We start from the raw sequence: 25,847 nt of genomic DNA on the forward strand, positions 1-25,847 counted from the left end.
TTTTTTTATGCCTAGGAACTGATAATTCACCTGGAAATTATTTTTAAACTGCTCTTCCCTTGTGACAAAATCTGGGTAAAAGCTGAAAACATTTAACCTAATTTAGTGGCTACAGATGCAAAGTGAGGTCCACATAACCTTAGAACATAAAATTTTAAAGTTATTTTTATTTATTTATTTTGATTTTGATTTTTTAAAATTTTGCTGATGACTTTGCAGACATACAGGAGGACAGATCATTTAAACTGTTCTCATGTTGTCTTTTAAATGCATTGATCAAAATGAAAGCATGGAAACTCTTTCAGAGTGTACATTTGTAACCTGAAGTCACTGCGATAAATTAGGTTTAGAGGCCTCATAAACTGAATATACATTCAAAGTCTACACATATGGAATAAGACTTGAGAGTTTTGAAACTTAAAAGACTTATTGAACAAAACTTGTGTGTGCATATTTTTAATGAGATGCCTGCTGTAAATCAGTTATTACTGATTATTGACAGAAAGCATAATTAAGCAGATAATTATCCACCTCAAAAATGATTACAATGCCTACACTGATGCAAAAAAGAGAGAGGCAGAGAAACAATCTGGTGAATCCTAAAACAAGCTGTGGGATTTTTACTGCTCCCATAAGAAGTCTTGAGTTACCTTTAACTATAGCCAAAATATTATTATATAATGTCTAATATATAAATATAATATAATATAAATATGATATTATTATTATTTCACCATTAAATTATTGTTGTAGATTTCTCATTGCAACTCTGTCTGCTGTGTATTTCAAAATGGTTATCTGCTGTGCAAATATGTTCAAATGTTTTCTCTTGTTTACAAAGTGTTAGTCACAGGGAGGTGGTTGGAGTGTTTGCTGAGCATATAAAGCACAGGTTTTTGACACATGCTGTACACTGTGTGTGTTATATGTGTGCAAGTTATTAAAATTGAGTTAGTGCCTGCATGACACTCAAGCAAACCTCTCTGCTCCACCTACTCCTCCTACTCTCTGCTCCTTTACCCTCTACCCAGCCCTTCACCTACAGCCTTTTTGTGTACTCTCTCTCTGCTAACACATCAATCAGGAGCTTGCCAGCCTGTGAGTCAGTCATAGTAATGCCTCCCAGCATATACTAGCTCAAATCCTTGGCACAAGAAGAACAACTGTGGGCTCCCACCCCTGATTCTGGCCTTCTCTGTCTGGTTAAATGGATGAGGAAGTGCCTATATTTAACCTTAAAAATGATAATCATATGTTAGTTGCATGAATAGATAATGTAGACAATGTAGATAATAGAAAATAAAAACATAAACTGGGCAATGTACTCATCATTTTATATTCTCTGACTTTGGTCTCTAAAGACAAGGTACATATTTTTATATTATGTGTTGTATTAAATAATTCTTACATATTGAGGGGTGTCAGTTGGAAATGTAAAACTGCACACTTAGTGGCTTTAGATGAAGAACTACAATTCAGAAATGCTGTTTTGCTGTAAAATTGTGTTTTCATGTCCAACCATCCTCATGCAAAAGCAGGATGTCCTTCTTACCGATCATCATCCTCTGCCAGAGCCACCTTCTCAAAGTGAATGTGAAGTCTTTGGCCCTCAGGAGCCTCCAGCAGCCAGTGGCAGGTCAGGTTATTGCTGTAGTTGTTGGGGAAACCAGGGGAGATAATCCGATCCACTGTGACGTTCTTGATCAGACCACCACAGGCAGCTGAGAGAGTGAGAAGAAAAACTGCACTGGATTTTTCATGTTCAAATGACACAGAATCTCAACCAAATTCACAGACCTGTGGTGAGACAACTGTCTCCCCCATCACAGATTAACTTTATTTACCCAGATTAAACTTAACATAAGTACTGTCAATCAATCGCCTCTACTCTGCTGTCTCTTCAGTGCTGTTAAGTTTCTGTTAATGAACCTCAGCATTTCCTGCAGTGTGTGGATAACAGAAAATAGCAAGACAATCTGTTTACTTTTTATGGAGGAAACCAAAAGAAAACATCATAAGAGATATGCTCAGATTTATTAACGCATACAGGAAATCTTCCACTACAGATCACATTCATCCATTCACGCACATATGCATACCATATGCATACTTGCAACGTATATATATATATATATATATATATATATATATATATATATATATATATATATAGAGAGAGAGAGAGAGGGAGCATTCTAACACATACACATTCATACACTCAGGGGCAATTTGGTGTTCAGTATCTTGCCCAAGGACACTTCAGCACGTAGACTGGGAGGAGCTGGGCACGGCATGTGTACATGTGTGTGAATGTGTGTTAATCATGTAGACAAAGCTTATTTAAAGCAGAGCAGGAAGAATAAACCCAGTGGCATCCTGCCCAGCCCTCAGTATTCACACCTCCATACATCAGCTTTATGCTCTGACACATGCACACACGCGCACACACACACACTCATATGACATATGATTGAACTATATTCATTTCCTGGAGACTGTCTTTAGCCTTGACCATAACCACTACTTACTTAATCCTAACCTACACCTAACCTTACCCTAACCTTAAAACATGTTTTCACCTTAAATTTTTTATGATTTACACTATTGGGACTGGGCTTTTTTCCCCATAAGGAAGACAAGTCCCCATAATGTGACTTTGTAAATAGATTTAGGTCCCCACAACATGAGTAATACCTGGAACACACATACAATCTGGACTGATGACCTGTCCAGGGTGTACCCCACCTCTCTCCCAATGTCAGCTGGGTTTGGCTTTACACGAGCCTTAAAGGAGAAGCAGTATAGATAATAGATGGACGGATGTTGATGGGAACTGTGAAAAGCTGGCATAGAACAGCTGAAAGTAACAGTAAAACCCATTAAGTCTTAGCAAAAGCAGAGGTCAGGGCTCCAAGGGCCAGGTATACTGACAATACAAAATACCACAACACTGGTATACCAATTGTTATGCCTGTATTCCTAATAATCTTGATATTGTTAAAAAATGATAATAATAAAAAGCTACTAGATGATTTTTTTTTTAGTTTAAGATACATGTATTATTATTTTAGATTTAATGCTAACACTAATCATAATATTGATGCTAATAATTAAGATAATGCTAAAGCTAAAGAAAGGTAACGGTTTTATAAATACATTTCTGTCATTATTTTGTATTTATGACTTAGTGTAAGTAATCATCTATTCATCTTATTACTATTGGTGTAATACACAATACATTAAATGAGTTATTATTTTGTTATATTGCTTATTTTAAAAACAAAGTCAAATTAAAGGGATTAAAATAACAAAATGAAGAGGCTAATAAGGTTAATAATACTGACTATACTATATCTATATTTTCTATTCAATATTATATCAAATATATAATATAGAATATTATACAAAATTAGTTTTAAAAAAAAAGAAAAAAGGGTCAGCTCATTGTGTTTCCTCCAGGTTGTGATGACCTTACCTAGGCAGTGTGGTTCTTTGCCACTCCAGTAGGGGGTGCTAGCATTGCGGCAGGTTAGCACGTTGGGGCCTTGAAGCTTGTAGCCATTCAGACAAGAGAAGAAAGCCTCCCCTCCAGAATGGAGACTGTTCACTGATACATCACCGTAAAGTGGCCGCTGGGGGAAGACACAGCTCAACATGAAGACTGCAGAGACACAGAGAGAAACGAAAAAGACAGAATAAATTAAACAAATAAAGACAAAAAAAAAAAAAAAATCTAGAGGCTTGTGTCACAGCAAAAAGAGCTTCCTGCCAAATTCCATACAGCCCCCAAGAGCTCAAATAAAATTATTTAAAATGATATTATTTAATAAAATGTTTTGGTCAGGGGTTTAAGTGGGATGCATGTAGCAAAAATAACTGAAGCCAGTGCAAGAGTGTATATAGCAAAGACTTGCAAATCAGTGTCCTGATTTGTATCAATTTTGCAAATTTACTCATCCATATTTTGGTGGTGTGTCATTCAGACATGGTTACTAGCACAGTAACTGTGAAAATGGAAGGGGGAAAAGCTGCATTTTGCAAAGCACAGCCTCTGCCCTGAGTGGATGTCATGCTCCTGAATGTCAGGCATTGCATTTTCAAGAGCAGAATCCAAGAGATTGAGGCAAATACCGAACAATAGGCAGGTTTCAAAACAAACAAACCAAAAAAAAAAAAAACAAAAACAAACATTACCTGTTCTATAATGATGCACATTCAGTATAATGCACATTACTACAGCAGAAAGTCCATTAACTTCAATAGTCAAAAACTCAGATTATATACTTCATCTGGACTGTGTGAGTATACAATCATCAGTGGCCAAGCAATACAACTGTCATCACTTTATGTTTCAAATTGACTCATGAGAATTTGTCATGTCACCTTTTCCACTTCTAACCACTGAGAATAGCCCTGAGGAATAAAAGAAATACAGAAACTTCCCAAGGGAAACAATCAAGACTGTTCTAACTTTTGGTAGGAACCTGATTAACAAAATTTTTCTCAGAGTGCTGCAGAGTGGTGAGCAGTGGTGAGACAGACTGTTACTGCACTGAATAGCGCTGTGGAAATGTACATTCTACTTAATATATGGAGGCAATAAATAAACAAGGTGGAAGAGCTGAGTTTACATCTCATACATAAAATCAGTTCTCATAAAATATAATCAAATACAGTTGAAAAAATGAATAATAAATACATGCAGGCATGTCTCTAATAAACTAAAGAATATAATTCAAGATCTTATTATTAGGTTTTTGGTAACCACACTCAATTATTTAGCATTCATGGCAGATAAATTGCATTGCATTTGGAGTGTGCTCTAGAGGTGAGATTCTTTAAATATGCTCAAATATTGTCTGTTACTGTCAAACTAAAAATCTGATTATATTTAATTAAGCTGTCTGCTTAAACATACTGTAAGTTCAAAAACATATCCAGTCAAAAATACACAGCAACAGCACAGTGACATTTAGTGTACCAATGTACCCCCTGTGGATACCTCCTGCCGGATCTGTAAGGTAGCATTTACACCCACACACACACTTCTACAAAGGCCTGTCACATCACTGCCAGTGTGTGGGGAACATGTCCAGGCTGGCTCTCTGGTGACCAGTTAACTATTTTTTTTTTTTGTTTTGTTTTTGTTTTTGTTTTTTGTTCTTTTTTAAATTGCCAGTGATCTGTCTTATTTCAGCCTCCTGGTGTAGGGCCAAATAAATTAATAATATATTTGTGCTAAAGTCTCAGATCCATCTCACTGTAATTGTCCTAGTTTTATTGTTGGCCCTTGAATGGCTTGGCAGTAGAGCTGCTATTGATTTTGTCTGTTGGGGACAGCACTGTGCCTCAGGCAAGGAAATATGTAGGGAGATTAAAAGGGCCAATAAATGACAACCTATGACCTCCACCATTTCCAACACTCTGTTAAGGCTGAGGGATGATGCCAGCACTATAGTGTCTCACAGAAACAGAGATAAGAACAGCAGTGTTGGTCTTTATAGTATTTCTCATTAGAGCATCATCCCAGACTAAAGCTGCCATAGCAGCAGCTGCTGAAACAGTGTCCTATCACTCCCTGAGCTAGTCATTACCATGGTCCACTGTAGCTATTAATATCCAGGCCAACCAAAAACTATGAAACTCTCAGGCTCACTGGAGACTAGAAGAGATAAAAGAGCCATCATGGTAGCATTGTGGCATCATAACACTGGTGCTAACAGGGAGCTTTCACAGAGACAAATTGCCTCACAGCGGAAAAATGGCTCCTATATGCTACATCACTTTGTCTTGTCTTCTTAGACCTTATGGCCATTTATCATGTTTTAGTTTTAATGGAAGGTTATTGATAAGCACTGCTTTTATTTCTTTCTCTCTAATACTAGGGGGCACAAGTTGACCTACAGTGTGCTGGTAAGCTTGAGTCCAGTGGATCACATGGACTCAAAACACATTTGTGCCTTTAAAGAAGAAAGATAAGTAGCAAAATATAAAAGCTGAAAATGCACAGAGAAAGTAGAATGAAAATTTAAAAATAACACTTATGAACTAGTTTTGATTGTCGTTTAACAACAGCGTTGCTTTTGAAAATGACCATAATGACTCAAAAGCTGAGTTATTATGCCCTCAGATATATTTCATATGTACCTTTTCACATGTGATTACCCCTAATGGAAACCTTTTTCAAATCCAGAAATGCAATAAATACCAAAACACATACAAATGGGGAAAACAGTAAAAAAAAAATTGCCACAAAAAGAATTGGAAGAGGTCCTGCATGCCAAGGAGAAAGATGCATTAATTTGGATAAACAGCAACATCACAAATACTTGTGTCTGCACATCAAACTCTATGTACATAACTTAATCAATGTCTGTGTGGGTTTTCAGTCATCCAGGTCATGGTAGTCTTAAGTGCTGAAGTTGAAGGCAACTGGACTTCTTCTACATTGATTTTAGGTTGATGATCAATGTTATTATTATGTTTTAATTTTGAGGCTGATCAATGTATCATAGCTTCCTCTGTTGTTCATGTGCTGCTAAACTAACACAAGCCTCAGACTGGCCATAAGCTGGCTCTCTACAACCACTGTGAGAAAATGTTGGCCTGCACTGTGTCTAATCAGGACTTGTGGCCACAGTGTAGATCACAGAGAACGAGCAATAATTTGAGATGTTTAATGGTCCCCTGTAGCTAGCGGATGTAAATTGAATTTATTTATTTTGCAGCCTGTTATACAGCTTTCATGTGGAATGGCTCTGCTAAGATCAAACTTCTCTCTAATCTCATTTGATCCCTCAGAGCATTTATTTCTGCTGACCATTGGCCTCGCATTACTGTGAGGAGCTGACAAAGTCTGCACAGATTAATGCATCTCACAGCTCTGTTTCTGGACTCCACGCTCCAAGTCATTTGGTCACACAGGCAAATGTGTGTGTGTAGATATAGATATAGATATAAATATAATCTTAATACTTTCATTATTAAACCCAGTTGACACAGTTCAATAGGGTCTCCACACTGCAGCCACAGCTGCTCCACAGTTGCAGCTGCAGAATGGCATTGCCATTCCAGCATGCAAGGCATTTGCAGTCCAGACTGTGGTGGAATGAACTCCCAAATGCTATCAGAGCAGAGGCATCCCTCTTCAAGAATCATCTCTTGAAGATGAGGGAACAGATGAACGATGGCGGCGCGCACAGACGCAGCGGTTCGCGGCTCTCCCTTTCAGTGTTTCTCCAATCTCATTGTACTTTCAGTATAATGACAATAAAAGGCATTCAATTCAGAACACCTCTTCTCCCAACACCTCTAACACCCTAACTAGCACTTATTATGCACTTTCACTGCACTTCTTTAATTGGTCTCTTTACTTTGCCTTATTTAACAGATTTAGTTCTTGGTTTTGACAAATGAACAAATGTAATGAATAAATATTAAACCTACGATAGCTAATTTTTTGACTGGTATAAACTTTTTACAGTTGCCTATAGCATGCAGCAGATGGAGAGCATTCATTTGGATTTGTTTTATGTCTACCTGATGAATTTAAGTTACCAACTCTCTATTTAGGTTTGTGTATGGCCACCAACCCCTCTTTAGTTGCAAAATGCTCTACTATGTTCACCACCTGTATATCTGCTTTTTGGTGCATTGGTGCCAATAGTCTGTGCTTTAGTCCTCTTAAATAGGACAGGGATAAAAGTAAATTGTTCTTTAATTGCTCTTTATTAAAGTATCCTCTTTACAGTGGATTATGTCATGTTGTTTAACTTAAACTAAATCTATTTTTGGCTGTTAAATAAAATCTTCCAGTATGACAGCAGAATCATTTCTTTGCTCTCACATATGATATCAAAATAATCATATTAATACTGACAGAGCAACTAGACGTATTCAAGGAGGAGCTGACATTATATCAGAGGGGTGTTTAAACAATATATGTTAATTTAACTGTATTCCAGACATTTTCAGCATTGTCCCAATTTCACTGAGATCTACAGGGAGAAAGAAAGGGAGAAAAGAAAGTTGGAGAAGACTGAGGATTATCCACTGGGGCTGCAAACCTCTTCTCTATGCCTTCTAGAGGCCATCAACTATGATAAATAGCCAGCAGGAATGAGAGAATGAAGGTAGAGAAACACTCACAAAGAGATCATACACAAAACAGAGGGCCACAAATGATGTAGGATCAGCCAAATAGAAAAGAATGAGGGAAGAAACAAATTGTTGGCAGACGGTGATCTAATCTATGTTGCAGTGAAAATGCAACTCTTCTCTATATTCACCCATGCACTCCCCAAGGGTCAATGAGCCAATGAAGCGACTTCTATCATATAGGGCAACCCCCACTTTCATGCTCTGCCCCAGCAATCAGATGATCAGCATTGTCAATTCTACAATTATGCACTGTCCAATCCAAAATCCAAATACTGTGTATCAACATTCAGTATGTTTCTGTTTTGGGCCTGCTCGCATGAGGGTGTCCAGCACTTTGGTCTACATATTTCAACAACTGTCCAGCTTGGCAATGATCCAACAATCAAAATGATGCTTTGAGAGCATTAAGTGTGAACTATAACAATAAAGTCGTATGACAAATTGCTTTGTCAAGTCTGAGAAAATAACCCCGATGATGTCATTAGGCTGATTTCTGTTTGAGCTTGGAGAGTTGTCTGTGTTACAAACCAGTGGTGTGTCTTAATGCAAGTTATTATACTTGAACTTGGAAATAGTACTAAAACAATCCCAACTAAGTTTTAACTCTATAATTTGGATAGAGTTTACTCAGTTGCCAACACATACCATTGCAGCACAGACCCATACATTGAGCAAATGCCATCTGTTTCATGAAAACCATGGGATAAAGTTGACAGCCCCAGAAAAAGTCAATAAGAGAACGATGAGTTTGGTTTATCTCATTAAATTGCTCTTTACAGTGTCAGGAATTAAAAGTGCTAAAAATGAAATCAATAGCAGCTTACACGTTAACAGAGCCATCTCCATACAGACTACATCCACCGTTAAAGAACATAAAATACATATGAAAGCTCTGTAAAAAGCTATTAAGATCTTGAGTTGTTTTTGAAGAGGACTTTTATAATGGCAAGGAGGGAATAACAAAACATACTGATTTGCATTATGGGAAATGTAGGAGTTTAATCCCAACAAGGGACTAAATATCAAGATATTCATCCCTCTGTTGCTTCAGTTCATCAGAACACTCTGCATTTTGCTTTAAAAAAAGTAGTCCAAAAATCTCTTTCTCTGACTAAACTCTAGTATTTATGTTGTCTACATGCTTAAGGCATTTAAGTTTTCTCATAATACAAAGTAACAGTGCTATAGCACATATCTCCAGGTTTCAGTCCCAGTCTTTTGAACAAGGTTCTACTCCTCCAGGTTACTGTACTGTGTCCAGAAAGCCCTGCAGATGTTCTGTTTTATAGTGCTGTAAAATTTCCTTTTGCCAACAGAGACAAATGGTCTATTAGCAGTCTTGCATTTTACATGGACTGATGAAAAATAGATACAGCTTTCTCCATGTGTGGACATCAATAAAGAAACTGACAGAGGAGATTCATTTACGCCACACTCAGTGAAGCTCATTGAAAATAATTGGGTGTGACAGGCTTGTATAGGACAGGACACTGTGGGTGGGAAATATTCTTCAGTGATGAGATTCAATTTCACACAATGTCATAACCTCTGCTGTGTCGGGTGGGGCTGCACTTTGAAATGTGGAGTCTGTATAAAGGGGTGATTTACTGCACAGCTAAAACCTGCATATAATTTAAATATTATAAAACTCAAAGGGACCACATGGATGCAAGGTACAAATTTAGATCCCAAGGCAGGATACATTCAACTACATTCAAGTTGTATTTAATGGTTTAAATTGTAATTTGTCGTCATTTAAAGAGAAATCTTCAGATAGATTTGTAATAATAATAATAATAAATGGATAAATGTTTTATCCACTATTCGTATCAAAAACCGAAATTTCTCATTGACAAGAGGATTCTGACCCTTCTGACCCTTCCTGAACTTAATTGGAGCCTACCTGTGGCAAACTGGAGTGATTGGACATAGTTTAGAGAGGAACACAACTGTTTACATAATGACACACATTTAATACTGCACGTTAGGGCAAAAAGGTAAGCCATAAAACCTAAGGAACTCTCTGTGAGAATGAGCTCTTTCCAAGGCAGTATTAAAAAAGGCTGGCAGGCTATTGTTTCCTAACATTTCTTCATTTATTAATATAAGTATTTTTGCGTGGGCTGGAAGTAGATATTAGAACATCCACAAGATGGAGCTTGTACAAAGTACAATTGCACTAGATCACCACTTTACTACAGATTAAGTCATAAGCCATTAAGCGGCAAAATGAATGAAAGAACAGCCCATACAAACAATACATACATACAAACAATAAAGGTTAAAACAGGAGGTCTGAATTTTGTATACAAGCATTTGTGTTTTCTTCCCTCTGCAGCTAAACACTGTGTAACTGTCACTGAGGAGATCACCCCATGTCTTTTTATGCTTGACAGACTCAATTACATGCCCACCTATTTGTGTGTGCTGCAATTCATGCTAATTTCTGATATGGCAGTAATTTAATGCAAGGAAAAAAAAAAACTATTTGACTTCCTCCCATAATTAAATAATGGAAGAATCCTACTGCAATTACATCTTCATAATGACTAAAAGAATATTAGATACATGCCCTTTTAAATTAATTTGTCAGCATGTCAATGGTTTCTAATTATCTATGGAATAGACTGAGCTGGTCCTTCCACTGCTCAAATTTAGTTTAATATCCTGCTGTAATGCAATAGTCAGAAGGAGAATTACAATCAGTGTTTTCAATCTAGTGATTAGATGAAGCATGCTGCTCTTAAATCCACTTTACATCATTTGCATCAATTGTATTGTATTCTACTTAGGGTTCTCTGGGATTTTGAAATAGAGATGTAATTTAAAATTTAAGCAGTCAGTGGTTGGTATTTGGTGCCAATACTTATATTGATATACTGAAATCGACCATTTTAATGCAAAGAGAGAGACGATGCAGAGTTTTATTCCTGTCATAAGCTGCTTTTATAAGTAAGAAGTATCAGTGATACTGACCCTGTATTTACTTGGTCTCGAATCGATACCAAAGTTTGCAGTATCGCACATCATTAATGTGTACTGAAACTATATCTTCAGGTCTATGGAGACTGTTAGCATCTTTCAACTCATTGTTTTGGTATTACAGCGCACAACTTTATGGCTTTGGTTCAGTCTCACCACTCTTCATCTCTCTCATCAACAAGCAGAGTAATCTTTAATAAACCCATACTAGCTGCCCAGCAGACAGACAGCCTTCCTAAAGTTGAAAATCTGAGATGCTGAATTTACAGCCTACTTTTCTGTGTCATAACAACAACAACAATAATAATAATAATACCAATCATCAGCCACCACAACCAAGTAGCAAATTCAGTGCAGGAGTACTTTTCTTCAAAGCCTAATTTTTTATGTTAAGTATTTTCTTTAGTAACTTGCAAAGCACTGCTGTCTCTGCAGAAGATTCTGGGTTCAAATACATGTGAATGTATGTATTTGGATCTATCTGTTGGTAATGGTGGCCTTGCCAGGGTGAACCCCCCCTTCCTTACCAATTTCAGCTAGGACTGGCTCCAGCCCCCCATGACCCTTACAGGATAAGTGGTATAGATAATGGATGGATGGATGGATGGATGGATGGATGGAAGGAAGACATTAGATCTCAAGAATTAATTTCTCTCCAGATTGGACAAATTGAGATGATGAACACAGAGGCCATGTTTTTCAATTATTTAATAATGATGCATTAAATTTTCCAACATTTCTCAAAATTCTTGGCCACTATCTCATGATAGCTTAATTATGGACAGTGTCATTTAAGATATTTAGGCCACTGGAAACTAGTAAAAGAGGAAACCACTGGAAAGTTAGTAAGTTAATGTCTCCAGTGAGCCAGTAGCAGTGATAATGGTAACACAGACTAGATAAGTAAGCTCTATAGGTAAGGCATGAACTGTGTGTTGCAAAAGGTCAACAGACAGCACAGGATAAAGGCAGAGAAACACCCCCAACACAAGTGATGTTAAAACACTTTCTTTTTTAACATTCCTGCTGTTTGACTGCTGCACAATTGTTCTGGTTATGACGTTCATAATATATACATGGATGAAAATCCTGCTATAGTCTATACCACATACTGAATAAGCTATGTGCCAGATGTTTTATGCTAGCGCAAAAACTCAGATCAGAGATGAATGGTGGCTGAGGTTTTCTTTCCTCTTAAAATTATTAGTTACAGTGTAAGCTTTCTTACTGGCATTTATTGTTTACTTATTTCTCCAGTTTTGGCACACAACTATCCACCACCTTTAAGAGTCCAGCTCTGACTGTATTGCTGTGTGCACACACATCTCAGTGATGATGTATCTTACAAACATGTCTATAAGAATTCAAGCAGAAAAGCACTTATCTTCCAATGAGGTATGGTGCATTTACATCTTCCCCAAACCTAGGCATGTATGCAGCAAAAATGAGGAAATGACAATGGTGGTGATTTTTTTTTCTCCAGCCAGTTACTGTATGTTACTAGTTTTGCAAACCCACCACACACCTGCTTAGTTCAGCATCTGAACCACAGCCTTACCTGCAATTATCTGTAAACCAATCAAATGTGTTGCCAGCTTAGCCTGACAGAACTCACATTTCCCTTTACTGAGTTTTACTTTAAAAAGGCCATATATGGCCCGCTGGGCTTTTTAATCCAGTCTGTCAAATATTGGTACAAAATTGTGAAACAAGTGTTAACAAAACAGGTGTTTACTAAGGAGTGGACAACTACCTAGTCAAGCACCAAGGTAAGTTATTTGCTGGCATTCAAATAAGCAAAAGCCAGCAAGCCTTTCTCTGAAGGGGAGTTTTTGAAATAATGCATGCTAGAGACAGCGGGTCTCTTGTGTCCAGTGACTCGCTATGTAGAACTAATTGACAAAGACTTAACCAGTGAGTTAAACAAAAAAGCTGAGTCATTTAAGTTATATTCGCACTGGAAAAAAGACACCTTGACAAATGAAAGACAAATTTCAAACAAATCATTCGCTCATTTCCCCCCACACTTGGGACTCTGTAAGAGTCCCTCAACATGTGATGAGATACCTGCACAGAGAATTCTGCCGTTGGTTCTCTGATTTTGAAAATATTGACAAGTCACTTCAGTTAGTGTCATGTCCCCTGTCACAAGACTCTGAAACAGCACAACAGGAGTTGCAAATGGAACTGATCTATCTTCAGTGTGACTCTGTCTTAAGGGAGAAGTTCAACTCCCTTAAACTGGATGAGTTTTATGCTTCACTAAGCACAGCCACATTTCCAAACATTCTTTGATGCCTTCTATAATATATCTTAATATGTACACAGATAATTCATAGTTTATGGTTAGTCTTTCTTAGTTTATGGTCAAACAACTTACTCTCAAATGTGTCAAACAGGTTTATCTCTGTAGGAATCTTATCCTTAATCAGATACTGTCAGTGGCAAAAAGGGTGTACCATTCTTCTTGCCGAATTTCAGCTAGGATTGACTCCAGCCCCCTGTAACTTACAGGATAAGCAGTATAGATAATGGATGGATGGATGGAAGACATTAGGAATTAATTTCATTCCAGAACTTACAAATTAATGTGTTGAACACAGAGGCCATGTTTTTCAGTTACTTAATAATGATGCACTTTGGATGATTGCACAGTTTGCTTACATTGTAGCAGATGTGTAGTGGTTCTGGGTACACCTCAGTAGTGGACTGATTGCCAAGATTTTTGTCCCCATCATTTACATTGGAAAAATAAGGCTTATATCCCAGAGTTATCTTTTATGAATAAGTGCTCGGATGAGAGGCCACCTGCAAAGAATATAAAGAAAGCATGGAAATGACTGTCTCTACTATCCTGCAGGAGAAAGTAATAAACAACAAAAGCTGGAAAGAATTACATATTGCATGTTCAGCTTTGAATACAATAAAATATCCATCGTACTTGTCTGTCATACTTCTCCACTGCTGCCTGGCCTGCACATTTCTTTCTCTGCCTGGGAACAATAAGTGGCATCAGCAACTCAGTGTGATGAATCCTATCTCACACAACACATGCACTCCATCACTGCAAGCTACTGCAATCCAAAAACATTAAGTGTATTGATCAGTAGCCTTTGTTTCAGTATTTCAGACAAAAAGCCAGGCAGGGAAGGTGAGCTTCTGCAGGGATTTGAATGGTGAAGCAAAGAAATTGAGTATTTCTGTGGCGTATATATGTGGACAGTTTTAGCTCAAGGTGTGGGAGCTTTAACCTCTGCCTGCAGTCTAACCAGTGGGTCAGTGCAAATGCACATATTAAAGGAAGCCCAGAGGAACTGAACAGGGATGAGCAAACAACCACACAAACAGTTAGTACTGGTTTCTAAGGTCAAAATAATCTGTTATAATCATATCTTTGAAGATTTTGAAACTTACTAAGGACCTGTGAAAACAAGGCTACATAGTATATTCTAATCAAAAAAAAGTGAATTTCCCACAGGTGGGATAAATAAAGTCTATCTAATCTAATCTATGTCTCTATCAACAGGGCCGAGGATAGTTATATGGGCCACATGTGGTATGCTTGTGTGTGTGTGTCACCTATAAGCTGGGTCTTTCTTGCTCGCTCAGCTTCTAGCAGGGCCATGCAAAGAATAGACTGTCTTAGAGGAAAGACATTAATAAACTGATATGTGAAGACTAAGAGAGAGAGAGAGAGAGAGAGAGAGAGAGGACTTTCAGTATTTAAGGATGGGAGGATTGATGGACTGAGTTGTTTGGTCTTGTCCTGTGTGTTGCTTGATCAGATTGGGATCTGGGGAATTTTGAGGCCACAGGCCTGTACTACAAAGTGAGGTTACTGGCTTGTCAGGGTAACTTCAGGAGTAACTGAGTGACACTGGGTATAAATTCCCGATTAACCTGTACTATAAAAGGTGGAGAGGTTTTAACTGGGGTTTGTTGCCATGTGAATTTACACTGCGTCTCTAAACTGCTTTGAGCAGTTTATGTTGGTGGTTAACTCTGTGTCATCCTGTATAAGTACCACCCCACAGTTGGAAGACCCAATCGATACTGGCACAACTGATAGAGGCTGAGTGAGGCTGTACAGAGACCATCAGTCTCAATTTAAAAAAGACAAAATTAAATATTTTTTATTTATGTATTTATTTATTTGCATTCTCCCTTTCCTAAAAATCGAAACCTTAAAATCTGGTAGGTAGTGGATGGTGCTTTTTATGCAGTTTTTCAATTTACAATTTACATTGAATAATCCTTTTGTGGGGGCTTGCTCCTCCTGAAACACAGTAATACCACTGCCAACTGAACAAACCTGTGTTATCTTATTGTCAGTAGATGTATGAGTGGAAGTATCAGCTCATAGCTTTGCCTGTCCTGTGTCAGTCACCATTAAATAAACATTAAAGTACAAATGATGGTCGGGGTTGACTGGGATGTGTCTCTACAGAAATCCTTAGTTATTTCCTCACTAACCTGAGAGTCCAAGGAGGGCGAGCTGGTGGCCGTTCATAAGACCGGCATGTCAACTACATACATTATTTTAAACTGGCCAATCAAAACATTTGATAAAATAGGCTATTATATAAAGTGTGAACACTGAGCTGCCGCCAGGGTCAGAGGTGACTGCCCCCTCAACTGCCTGTATGTGAAATGTATCAGAAGGTAACCCTGCTCCTGTTTTCAGTTCAGCCTTTTTTCTGTTAGTTGCGAACACACCAACAGGCTAACTGTAGACTACACACACCACTGTACTCAGTATTAATGATGAGAACTATTAATGCAGACCATTTTATAAAAAGCTCGTATATTTCATCCTGACTTGTTGCCAGGTGTTCTTCCCACTGAGGTTGCAGCTGAAATTACTGTCAGAATGAAGTTCACACTTAACATAACCGCATTGCATTCATACAGTACAGCCTAACTGCTCTATGGAGAATATCATCAACAGTGAGTAATTTCAGAAATGTGATCCATGTGCTGACTATAATCCAATTATGATGATAATTATCACATATTGTACATGTTCTTACATTTTACATTACAATTTAAGAATGCAGAGAACATATGGCAAGTCTTCTTGGCTTAGTTGACGGTCACGTTTTTACATTTTGCCGCTATTCCCCATAAACTGAACTGAATTTACATGCACTCTTCATCTGAAATGCAGTGCACACCCACTTTATGCACACAAAGTCCAATTAAGTTAACACCTACTCAGCTTACTGACATCTTAACCACCTTCATAGTACCGTTTAACACAGACTGAGGCAGTCAGGGTTGGTCAACCCCGACTTTCCTTGATAACCCAGAGTTAAATCGGAGTAGGTTAAAATCCCTTTGTAGTACAGGCCTCAGTTCAACACCATGGGCTCTTTGTTTTGTTCCGCAAGACATTTCTGATCAGTTTTTGTGGTGTGGTGGGAGCTCTGTCCTGCTGGGGGAGGTCCCTGCCATTGGTGAGTATCATTGCCATTGGGGGGATGGGCTTGATCTACAACAGTGTTTAGGTGGGTGGTATGCGTCAAGCACTTAATATGTACAGAACAAGTGCTGTATGAATGTGTGTTTGAATGGGTGAATGTGACCTGTAGTGTGAAGTGCTTTGAGTGATCAATATGACTAGAACAGCACTAAGTACAGTCCATTTATATATAGAGCAGGTCTAGACTGTACTCATTATATCATAATGTATCAAATATGAATGAATGTCAGGACCTATGGTTTCCCAGCAGAACATTGTATTGTAATGAAATGATCAATGTTGTTCACTGCACCTGTCAGTGGTTTTAATGTTGTGGCTGATTGGTGTAAAATGTGAAGCATTTGTATCTACAGTTAAAGAAAATATTATTTTTACTTGATTTATTTGTAGTAGACCATGTACAATATTAAACATAATTGTTATAATTTGATGTACTGTATCAGTTAATGAACATCAGCAAATAAAATATTATTTGTTAAAGTCACAAAATGTTAAGGCAGCAAAAATATATGAAATTATTTTTCATGTTCACCCATCATGTTGGCTGTTTGTCAAATTTCTAGTTTTATACATATGTCTGTTTCAACAGCATGCAGGTGGAATTTGTTTTGTAATTCAGACTTACATTGGTATCTGAGCAGGACTGATCCAACCTGAGACCTCGCACTGTGGAAGTGGATAGAGATCTGATTGCTGTGGCTTCGTACTACCAACCCCCTCATCAGAATGGACTCGTTGGCAAGCACGGTGTTCTCCCCATGGCCCACATCTTCAAACACCACTTTGTCACCCTCAGATAGATTAACATTCATCACCTGACAGAAAACAAAGAAGTGATTTAACCATTTATCCATCATATCAAAACACAACAACAAAAGATCAAGATTCTGGGATCTAGAGTCTTTTAGTTCCTGGCTCAAGATATCAACAGAGATTCTATACTATGCCTACTGTGGGTATTCAACCTGCCATTTTCCGATTTCCAAGAATACTGATTGTCATTGAAAGATAGGTGGTTCCACATCCTGCATACTGTGGAGGATTTTACAAGCTATTAAATGACACAGCAAACTCCATCCACTGAAGAGGATTGTTAGAAAGCACAGGAAAAAAAATGTTGTAGTGAGGACAGCCAGACATGAACTCACTTCATGACCTTTTGGGAGCATCCTAGCTGTGAATCTTGGAGGAAGGAAAGGGACACAGAGGATAAAATGTCCATGGAACAGAAATAAACACTTCATTCAACAAACTGGGATTCATCAGAATTAATCCTGTCATAAATTGTAGATGCACTCCTGAATAACATGGCACTGATATTCATCCTTGGTTAGGCACATACCTGAATTAATGTTAATTACCTTTAATTAAACTCTTAGTCTTGAAAATAATTTCATCAGTCAACAACAAACACAACAACAACAAAAACAAATAGAAATACAAAACCAAACAAAAACAAACTCATTCAGTTTGGCAGGTACAGTTACAAACTAATGCTTGTTTCAGATAAAGATTAAATTGTGCATGGCTTAACTAAGAAAAACTAATTTTGCAGAAATACCAGTCTAAGGGGCGGCTGTGGCTTAGGAGGTAGAGCAGTTGTCCACCAATCAGAAGGTCGGTGGTTCGATTCCCGGCTCCTCCAGTCTGCATGCCGAAGTATCCTTGGGCAAGATACTGAACCCCAAATTGCCTCCGATGTGTGTGTTTCACATCGGTGTGTGAATGTGTGTGAATGTGTTTAGAAAGCACATTAAATATAGAATATGTGCTGTGTGAATGTGTGTGAATGGGGTGAATGTGATCTGTAGTGTAAAGCGCTTTGAGTGGTCGAAAAGACTAGAAAAGCGCTATATAAGTACAGTCCATTTAAAAGAGATAAAAGAAGATTGAAGAGGCTTGAGGAGCAGTTACAAGAAAATCTTGAGGAACAAAAAGCAGAGAGAAAAATCCAAAACAGGGCGTCATGTTGGTACAGTGGTTAGTACGAAGGCTCTGGGTTTGAGCCCCAGTTCGCCTGAGGCTTTTCTGTATGGAGTTTGCATGTTCTCCCTGTGCCTGTGTGGGTTCTCTCTGGATTCCTCTCACAGTCCAAACACATGCAGGTTAATTGGTGACACTAAATTACCCTTAGGAATGAATGTGAGTGTAAAGTTGTTTGCTTCCACATGACTGCAATAGACTGGCAATCTGTCCAGGATTGGTCCAGGTGCTCAAAAGAAAAAGGTCTCAAAAAGAAGTGTTGAACATTATACAGAATGCTGTACAGGACTGGTTAATTGTCATAATTTCAATACTGCTAATAGATGACTGGGAGTTAAACAATAACTAAATTGATTAACAATATAATAAAATACAGTTCTATAGATTAGTCTATAATAACTATACATTCCAAATGACCAAAAATTACAGAGACCTGCTATACAAGATTACAAAGGGTTACAGATGGTTACTAGTCGGCAGTGTGACTGTGTGGTCACATGGCAAACAATGCATTAAATTTGGCACTTCATAACTTGGCCATTTCATATAAACAAACAAACGTGGGAGGTGGACCAAACTTCATAGAAAAAACATTTGAGTAATATAAGCAAAATGGAGTGTAGCAGAGTCTATCTGACTACAACCACAACAGACCAAGAAACCATCACTAGCCCTTCCTTCAAAGCAGGAGATCCCTGAATTGAGAGTTTACTACTTCTTTTGACATTGCGTATAAAATACTTGACAGCTGGTGATGGTATGCTTGAACATACTTATTTTCATTCTGATTCACCAAGAGATTTCATGGAAGGGCAGCAAACCAAAAGTGACCATATCAGAAATTCATGGCATTTATAAATAACAATAATAATAAATGAGTAGAAAGCTAGTTTGTAAAAAAAAAAAAAAAGAGCCTTTCACTGTCTCTCACAGCAGTGCATATGCAAATTACATGTAAATTTCACTGTTTACATAATATGTAGTTGTAGTCATGGCCATCACATCAAAACTGTACCCAACTTGCTAACACATTTCAACAACAATTCTCCTCATTATTCTGGATGAGTTCTTTCTTTTCTTTTTTTTGTATTTTTTTTTCAACATTTCTGCTGAAGTGACAGTCAGGGAAAGTCAGGGGAGAGAGGTGGGATTACATGCAGCAAAGGGCGCAGGCTGGATTTGAAGCTGGGCCACTACAGTAAGGACTTGCTAGTGGTATGTGCCCTATCAGGTGAACTACAAAGGCACCCCGTTATTCTGGGTAACTTGGTAGGTGGTATAAAGGCTTTATCTATTCAGTGTGGCAGCCCTTATTGTTTAAATATTATAAATATGGAAAAAGCCAAAGGACAATGTATAGCTCAGTGATTACACAGCAGATAGGCCTGACAATTGTCAGCTTGTCTTCTCTGCTGACAACATGTCTGGTGAGAAATATTGCCTTTATCAGCTTTTATCACAGCAAGTATATCTTTATTCAGGCGTTAAAAGTAAGAAGGGAACATGTCTTCTCATGGTCTTCCATAGATCCTATCAGCTGCATCCTATCTCACCAACCTGGGAAATTACTCCACAGCCATCTTGAGAGAAGCTTGTGAGGGAGTCTGTAGTGCTGTGCATCCACTGACAGGATAGAAATGTCAGTGTGTTCATATTATGTGAGTATCCAAACCAAACTTCAGATTGTTGTTAGGATTGGACCAACGTTGTGAATATATGACTATTAAAAGTAGAATAAAACAGCAGACTTAGTGTAAAACATTGTATGAGTGTTAAATTCAAGAAATAGTATTCAAGACAGCTACAACAGGTGGTGTCAAACCTGTTCAGGAACTAGAGGAATTGAAAGGATATTAAAGACACTTTACAAAACTGTGTAACTGTAAGCAAATCACTAGAGGTGTGTATACTTGACTGTTATGTTTAAGAGGGATCTGAGTCTGAAGCAGTGGTGAATGAAGTACCTGAAAGCCTCACTTGAATAAAAACACAAATATCTTGCCAGAAAATTACTTTGGTTGAAATTAAAGTCCTCTATTAGAATATTACTAATTACTAATTACTTACTGTATTTAAATATTAAAAGCATTTTTTTTCTGATATTAAAAATACTTACAGTATCTCACAAAAGTGAGTACACCCCTCACATTTCAGCAACCATTTTATCATATCTTCTCAAGGGACAATACCATAGAAATGAAACTTTAGAATAGTCAGTTTACAGCTTGTACAGCAATATAGATTTACTGTCCCCTGAAAATAACTCAACACACAGCCATTATTGTCTAAATAGCTGGCAACACAAGTGACTACACCTCATGAACTTATCCAAATTGTGCCCAAAGTGTTGTTATCTAGCACTGCCTTAATCCTCTTGGGTATGGAATTCACCAGAGCTGCACAGGTTATGACTGGAATCCTCTTCCACTCCTTCATGATGACATCATGGAGCTGGTGGATGTTAGACACCTTGCAATACACACAATTATCTTGGTACTCCTCACGGACACCATGGATGGACACCATCTGAGCCAAACAAGTTTATCTTAGTCTCGTCAGACCACAGGACATGGTTTCTGTAATTCATGCTCTTGGACTGCTTGTCTTCAGCAAACTGTTTGCAGGCTTTTTTGTGAACCAGTTTCAGAAGAGGCTTCCTTCTGGGACAAAAGTCATGCAGACTGACTTGAAGGCAACGTCTGGATATGACACAGAGCACCAGGACACCTTCTTTGGTCGACCCTAGTGAGGCCTGTTACAAGTGAAACCTGTCTTGGAAAACTGCTGTATGACCTTGGCCACCATGCTGTAGCTCAGTTTCAGGGTGTTACCAGTCTTCTTATAGCCTAGGCCATCTTCGTGGAGATCAACAACTCTATTTCTCACATCCTCAGAAAGTTCTTTGCCATGAGGTGTCATGTTGAACATCCAGTGACCAGTATGAGAGAATTGTGCCCAAAGTACCAAATTTAATGGCTCTAATGATACACAAATTTGCATGGTCCAGTCAATCCGGCAGAAATAATGTGTTTGAATAACATGTACAGGTATCACTGGGGGTGTACTCGTGTTGCCAGCTATTTAGACAATAATGGCTATATGTTGAGTAATTTTCAGTGGATAGTAAATCTATACTGGTATATAAGCTGTACACTGACTACGTAAGTATATCCAAGTTTCATTTCTATAGCATTGTCCCTATATTGTCTATAGTATTCTATAGTATTAAGCTATACTAAAATGGTTGCTGAAATGCGAGGGGTGTACTCACTTTTGAGACATACTGTAAGCATTCAAAGTAAAAGTACAGGTAAATGCTGTTAATAAAGAAGCAAGTGGTCATATATAGAAACTATCCAGTCATTAGCTGAAACTGAAAAATGTGCTTTTCATCTTCAAAAGAAGAACCAAACTTCAAGCACATAATACTTCTGTGTTGAATCAATGTCATAGGTATGACTTTGGTATGGTGTAGGTACAGCCACACACCCTATACCATAGCCTTTGCCATAGCCTGACATACACCTCGCTAGAAATGTAACTACACATTGCACCAACACAGACTGCATCAACTATGATTGGTCCACTTGGTCAGTTCATGTATTTACATCTTAGTGTTTGGACAGGCACAGGAAACTCACCTCCCACCTGCCTCAGTCAGTTTAATGGTCGCAGACACCATCTCCTCCAATGTCCTCTAAGAACTACGAACTAAGAACTGAGCTAGCTCCAACCCCTGATGAAGACCATAACTTGGTTGAAAACTCTGGGAAAATAAAGGTTGAAGTTATCACCCACTTAATACTGCTTTCATAATACACTATACACACAGTTCATTATTCAGTTACAGTGAACTTGTTTAAACTGAAACTTTACTTGCAGCCCACATATAGTAGGAGTCTATCCAGCCTAAACACAGTTTGAATGACTCATACTGTATTGTTCTGGCTTGCGTATAACAAGTCATAATGTGTCATTAATGAACTCATGGACACAGCATCAGGATAATAGTGAATAGCTGAACAAAGGGCATCACCAAGTAATCACATTATGCCTTCAGCTCAGGGATAATAAAACACTTGAGGGAACATTGGGAGACATAATCCAATTTAGCCTGGCACCAGTCCAGCTTCTATATAACTGTACCTCACAAACATATTCATGAGGGGTATTCCCCTGTCTGGAAAAAGGGTTATTACTCTGACAACATAATGGACTGCAATACATTTTGAAGTCAGAATCACTGGCAGCAGTAAATGCAGTTTGGAAAATGTGATCAAAGCTATAGCAGTGTTATTTGTATTGGATAGTCACTTGTGTTGTATTGCTGTTAAGTCGAGATCACAGCGTGATTAGTGAACTGATCATTGTTGATAAGTCTGCCTATACTACATAGTTCTTATCTCTTCCTCTGGAATTCTAAATTCCACTTTATGCAGTTCATTAGCTTCACCCCTTATAAAAGTAGTAGCAACTGGAACAAAAGCTGTGAAACACAGCAGTGTTAACTGTTGGTGTGTGTGCTAGCACCAAACTAAACACTTAGCATTAAATACAAAGTATTTTGGTATTGGTATTTGCTAGGTCTTGGTATTTATGTTTAACCAAGGTTCTTTTGTAGCCTAAACCTACAGATAGGATTGTAGTCTTTGGTGTCACAGTGCTTTATACACCCGATGTAATGTTACACCTGTAGTTAAAGAGCACTATAATGTCTTCTGGTGGTCATTTTGAAGGATGCTGTCAGTTTTGAGTCCCGGTTTTTTTATTGGTCATTTGAGATCACATGGTTAGGGTCATAGTTCAAGCACCCATCTTGTTTTGTATTCTTCATGGAAATGTGCTCCAGAGCATCCTTTGTTTAATCCATCGCTTCCGCTGGTGTTGAGCCTTGGAGAAGCTTTGTTCATAAGTGTAAAATATATGTTACTGTCTAGTTTGGTGTATTAAGCAACTATTAACATTACTGCACTCTTTTATGTACATTAAGGACATTGTTTCTGTATTTATTTTTAGTTTCACAAAAGAGTTTTTGGCATTGTAAGAAAGCAACTTGACAAAGATAAACAAGTAAACAGCCTTCAACTTTACTTCAACGTCTGAGTCATCATTAACCCTTTCAGTGCCAGGCACATTTGTTTAGCTATCTGTCACTCGTGTAAAGCCACACACATAGAAGTGACAGAATAGTCAAAGAACAGCATCACAGCTGACTCAACCCAGTAGTTACAGGAAACAAAGCCACTGGCTCTTCATTAACTACCCTGCTTCATCTTGCTCGTGCTCTTCATATCAAATAAGAGATGTACAACATATACACAATGGACAATAAGGGAAACATGGAAGATCAGCAGAGAGCTCCATCTCAACTTCCATCTGTTAGGTTGCACATGACCAGGTCTGTTGTTACTTCACCAGACAGTCCAAGCAACTTCAGCAGGCCTAGCAGCAGTTAAAGCATGTGCCAGGGCCGAGGCAGCACGCACCCGCTCCAACTTTGTTAAAAGAGAAACTGAGCTCATGGTTGAAAAAGCAAAAGTAGAGGAGGCATGCATAGAGGCAGCTCTAACCACAGTGAAGCAAGAGGAAGAGGTAGCAGCTGCGTTAGCTAAAGCAGAGATTCTGGAATCAGCTGCAGTAGAACTGGAATCTAAAGCTGGCTCAGTGGGAATTGCAGGTATTCCCCATGACTCCAGGGAAAAAAGAACAAGTGACTATGTTGAATGCCACTCTAGAATGCATCCTAACCAGCAGACATTGCCTCATGTTGAACCTAACACTGCAGCCAATCAGCCACATGAAGTTCATCAAGCTCTGCCACTGCATGACAGTGAGCATAATCCTATTTACATGATTGGGGATGGACCAAACATTGCTCCTATTAATGTCAAGCACCACACTAGCTACTCCAGTGTGCATAGCGTGGATAAGCCAGCTGCCAGAATGCATTCACACAGTTTGTCTCCCATGAAGGGACCTCAGCCACACACAATCCCACATAGTATGCAGGCGCCACAGTCATATGTGCCTGACGGTATAGGTATGAACGACTTTGCTATTTACGTGGCTCGTCATGAGCTTGAGGCATCTGGGATGTTCAAGTTTGATGACCGTCCAGACAATTATTGGGGATTGAAATCGACCTTCACAAATGCCATACAAGGACTGAGACTCACCTGCACTGAAGAGCTTGACCCTCTAGCTAGGTGGTTAGGCCTCTACTCATCAGAACAGATTAGAACAGATTAGATTAGGCTGGGCTCAGGATGGCATGGATGCGCCTTAGGGAGTGCTATGGTTCACCTGAAACAATTGAGAAGGCGCTTTTGGACAAACCTGAGAGGTTCCCCAGGATTGGAAACAAAGACTCCCTCAAGTTGAGAGAGCGTGGTCATCTGTTAAGGAAGTTGGAGTCAGCAAAACTGGATGGTTATTTACCTGGGCTTGCCTATTTGGATACATCTTGGGGTGTTAATCCAATAGTGGAGAAGTTGCCGTGTGGGCTACAGGAGAAATGGATGACACAGGGTAGTTTATATAAGCTGCAAAACCAAGTTCAGTTTACACCATTCTCATTCTTCATTGCCTTTGTCTGCAGAGAGACCCAGATCCATAATGATCCAAGTTTCACACTCAGCTCATCTGGTTGACAGCAGTAAAGACAGACAACCCTGTAAAGAGGTACACACCCTGTAGAGGCCAGGTTTCAACCCATAAAACAGAGATCATGCCAATACTATCACCAAATCTGTAGACACACCCGGCAGTAACTCAGATGTTAACAGGCAGTGCCCTATTCACAAAAAGTCTCACCCCCTCAAGCGATGCAGGGGCTTTTGAGCTAAAACAATAGAGGACAGTGGTGTTTGTTTCAGATGCTGTGCCTTGACTGATCATATGGCTAGAGACTGCAGAAAGGTCATTAAATGCAAGTGTGACAGTGATAGACATGTGGCAGCTCTTCATCCAGGATCAGCTCCATGGACCATCAAAGAGCTAAACTCAGAGCATGGCAGGGAGGAAAGGGAAGAAGGATCCCCTGACATAATCTCACAAATACCTCCCACTCCCGCTCAAAAATCTGCCTCATAAAGGTACATTCAAAAGAACAATCAGACAGATTGATAAAAATCTATGCTGTACTTGACTTGACCAGAGTTATAGATCTCTTGCACAGTCAGAGTTCTTTGACCTGTTCAACCTCGTAGGCTCAGATTCTCCCTACACTCTTCGCACCTGT

General features: G+C 38.6%; 1 protein-coding gene across 1 annotated transcript in view; it reads right to left on the reverse strand.

Moving 5' to 3' along the window:
• The window catches only part of sez6b (seizure related 6 homolog b), a 166,666-nt gene that overhangs the window by 36,343 nt on the left and 104,476 nt on the right, over window positions 1–25,847 (reverse strand). Inside the window, exons 4-6 of the mRNA XM_018700932.2 lie at window positions 17,250–17,439; window positions 3,476–3,661; window positions 1,553–1,721 (exon numbers count right to left, since the gene is read on the reverse strand). Of these exons, the coding sequence (XP_018556448.1) occupies window positions 1,553–1,721; window positions 3,476–3,661; window positions 17,250–17,439 (545 nt within the window). The remainder of the gene's footprint in view (window positions 1–1,552; window positions 1,722–3,475; window positions 3,662–17,249; window positions 17,440–25,847) is intronic.

The sequence above is a fragment of the Lates calcarifer genome, linkage group LG21, assembly GCF_001640805.2.
Source record: "Lates calcarifer isolate ASB-BC8 linkage group LG21, TLL_Latcal_v3, whole genome shotgun sequence".
NCBI classification, from domain to species: domain Eukaryota; kingdom Metazoa; phylum Chordata; class Actinopteri; family Centropomidae; genus Lates; species Lates calcarifer.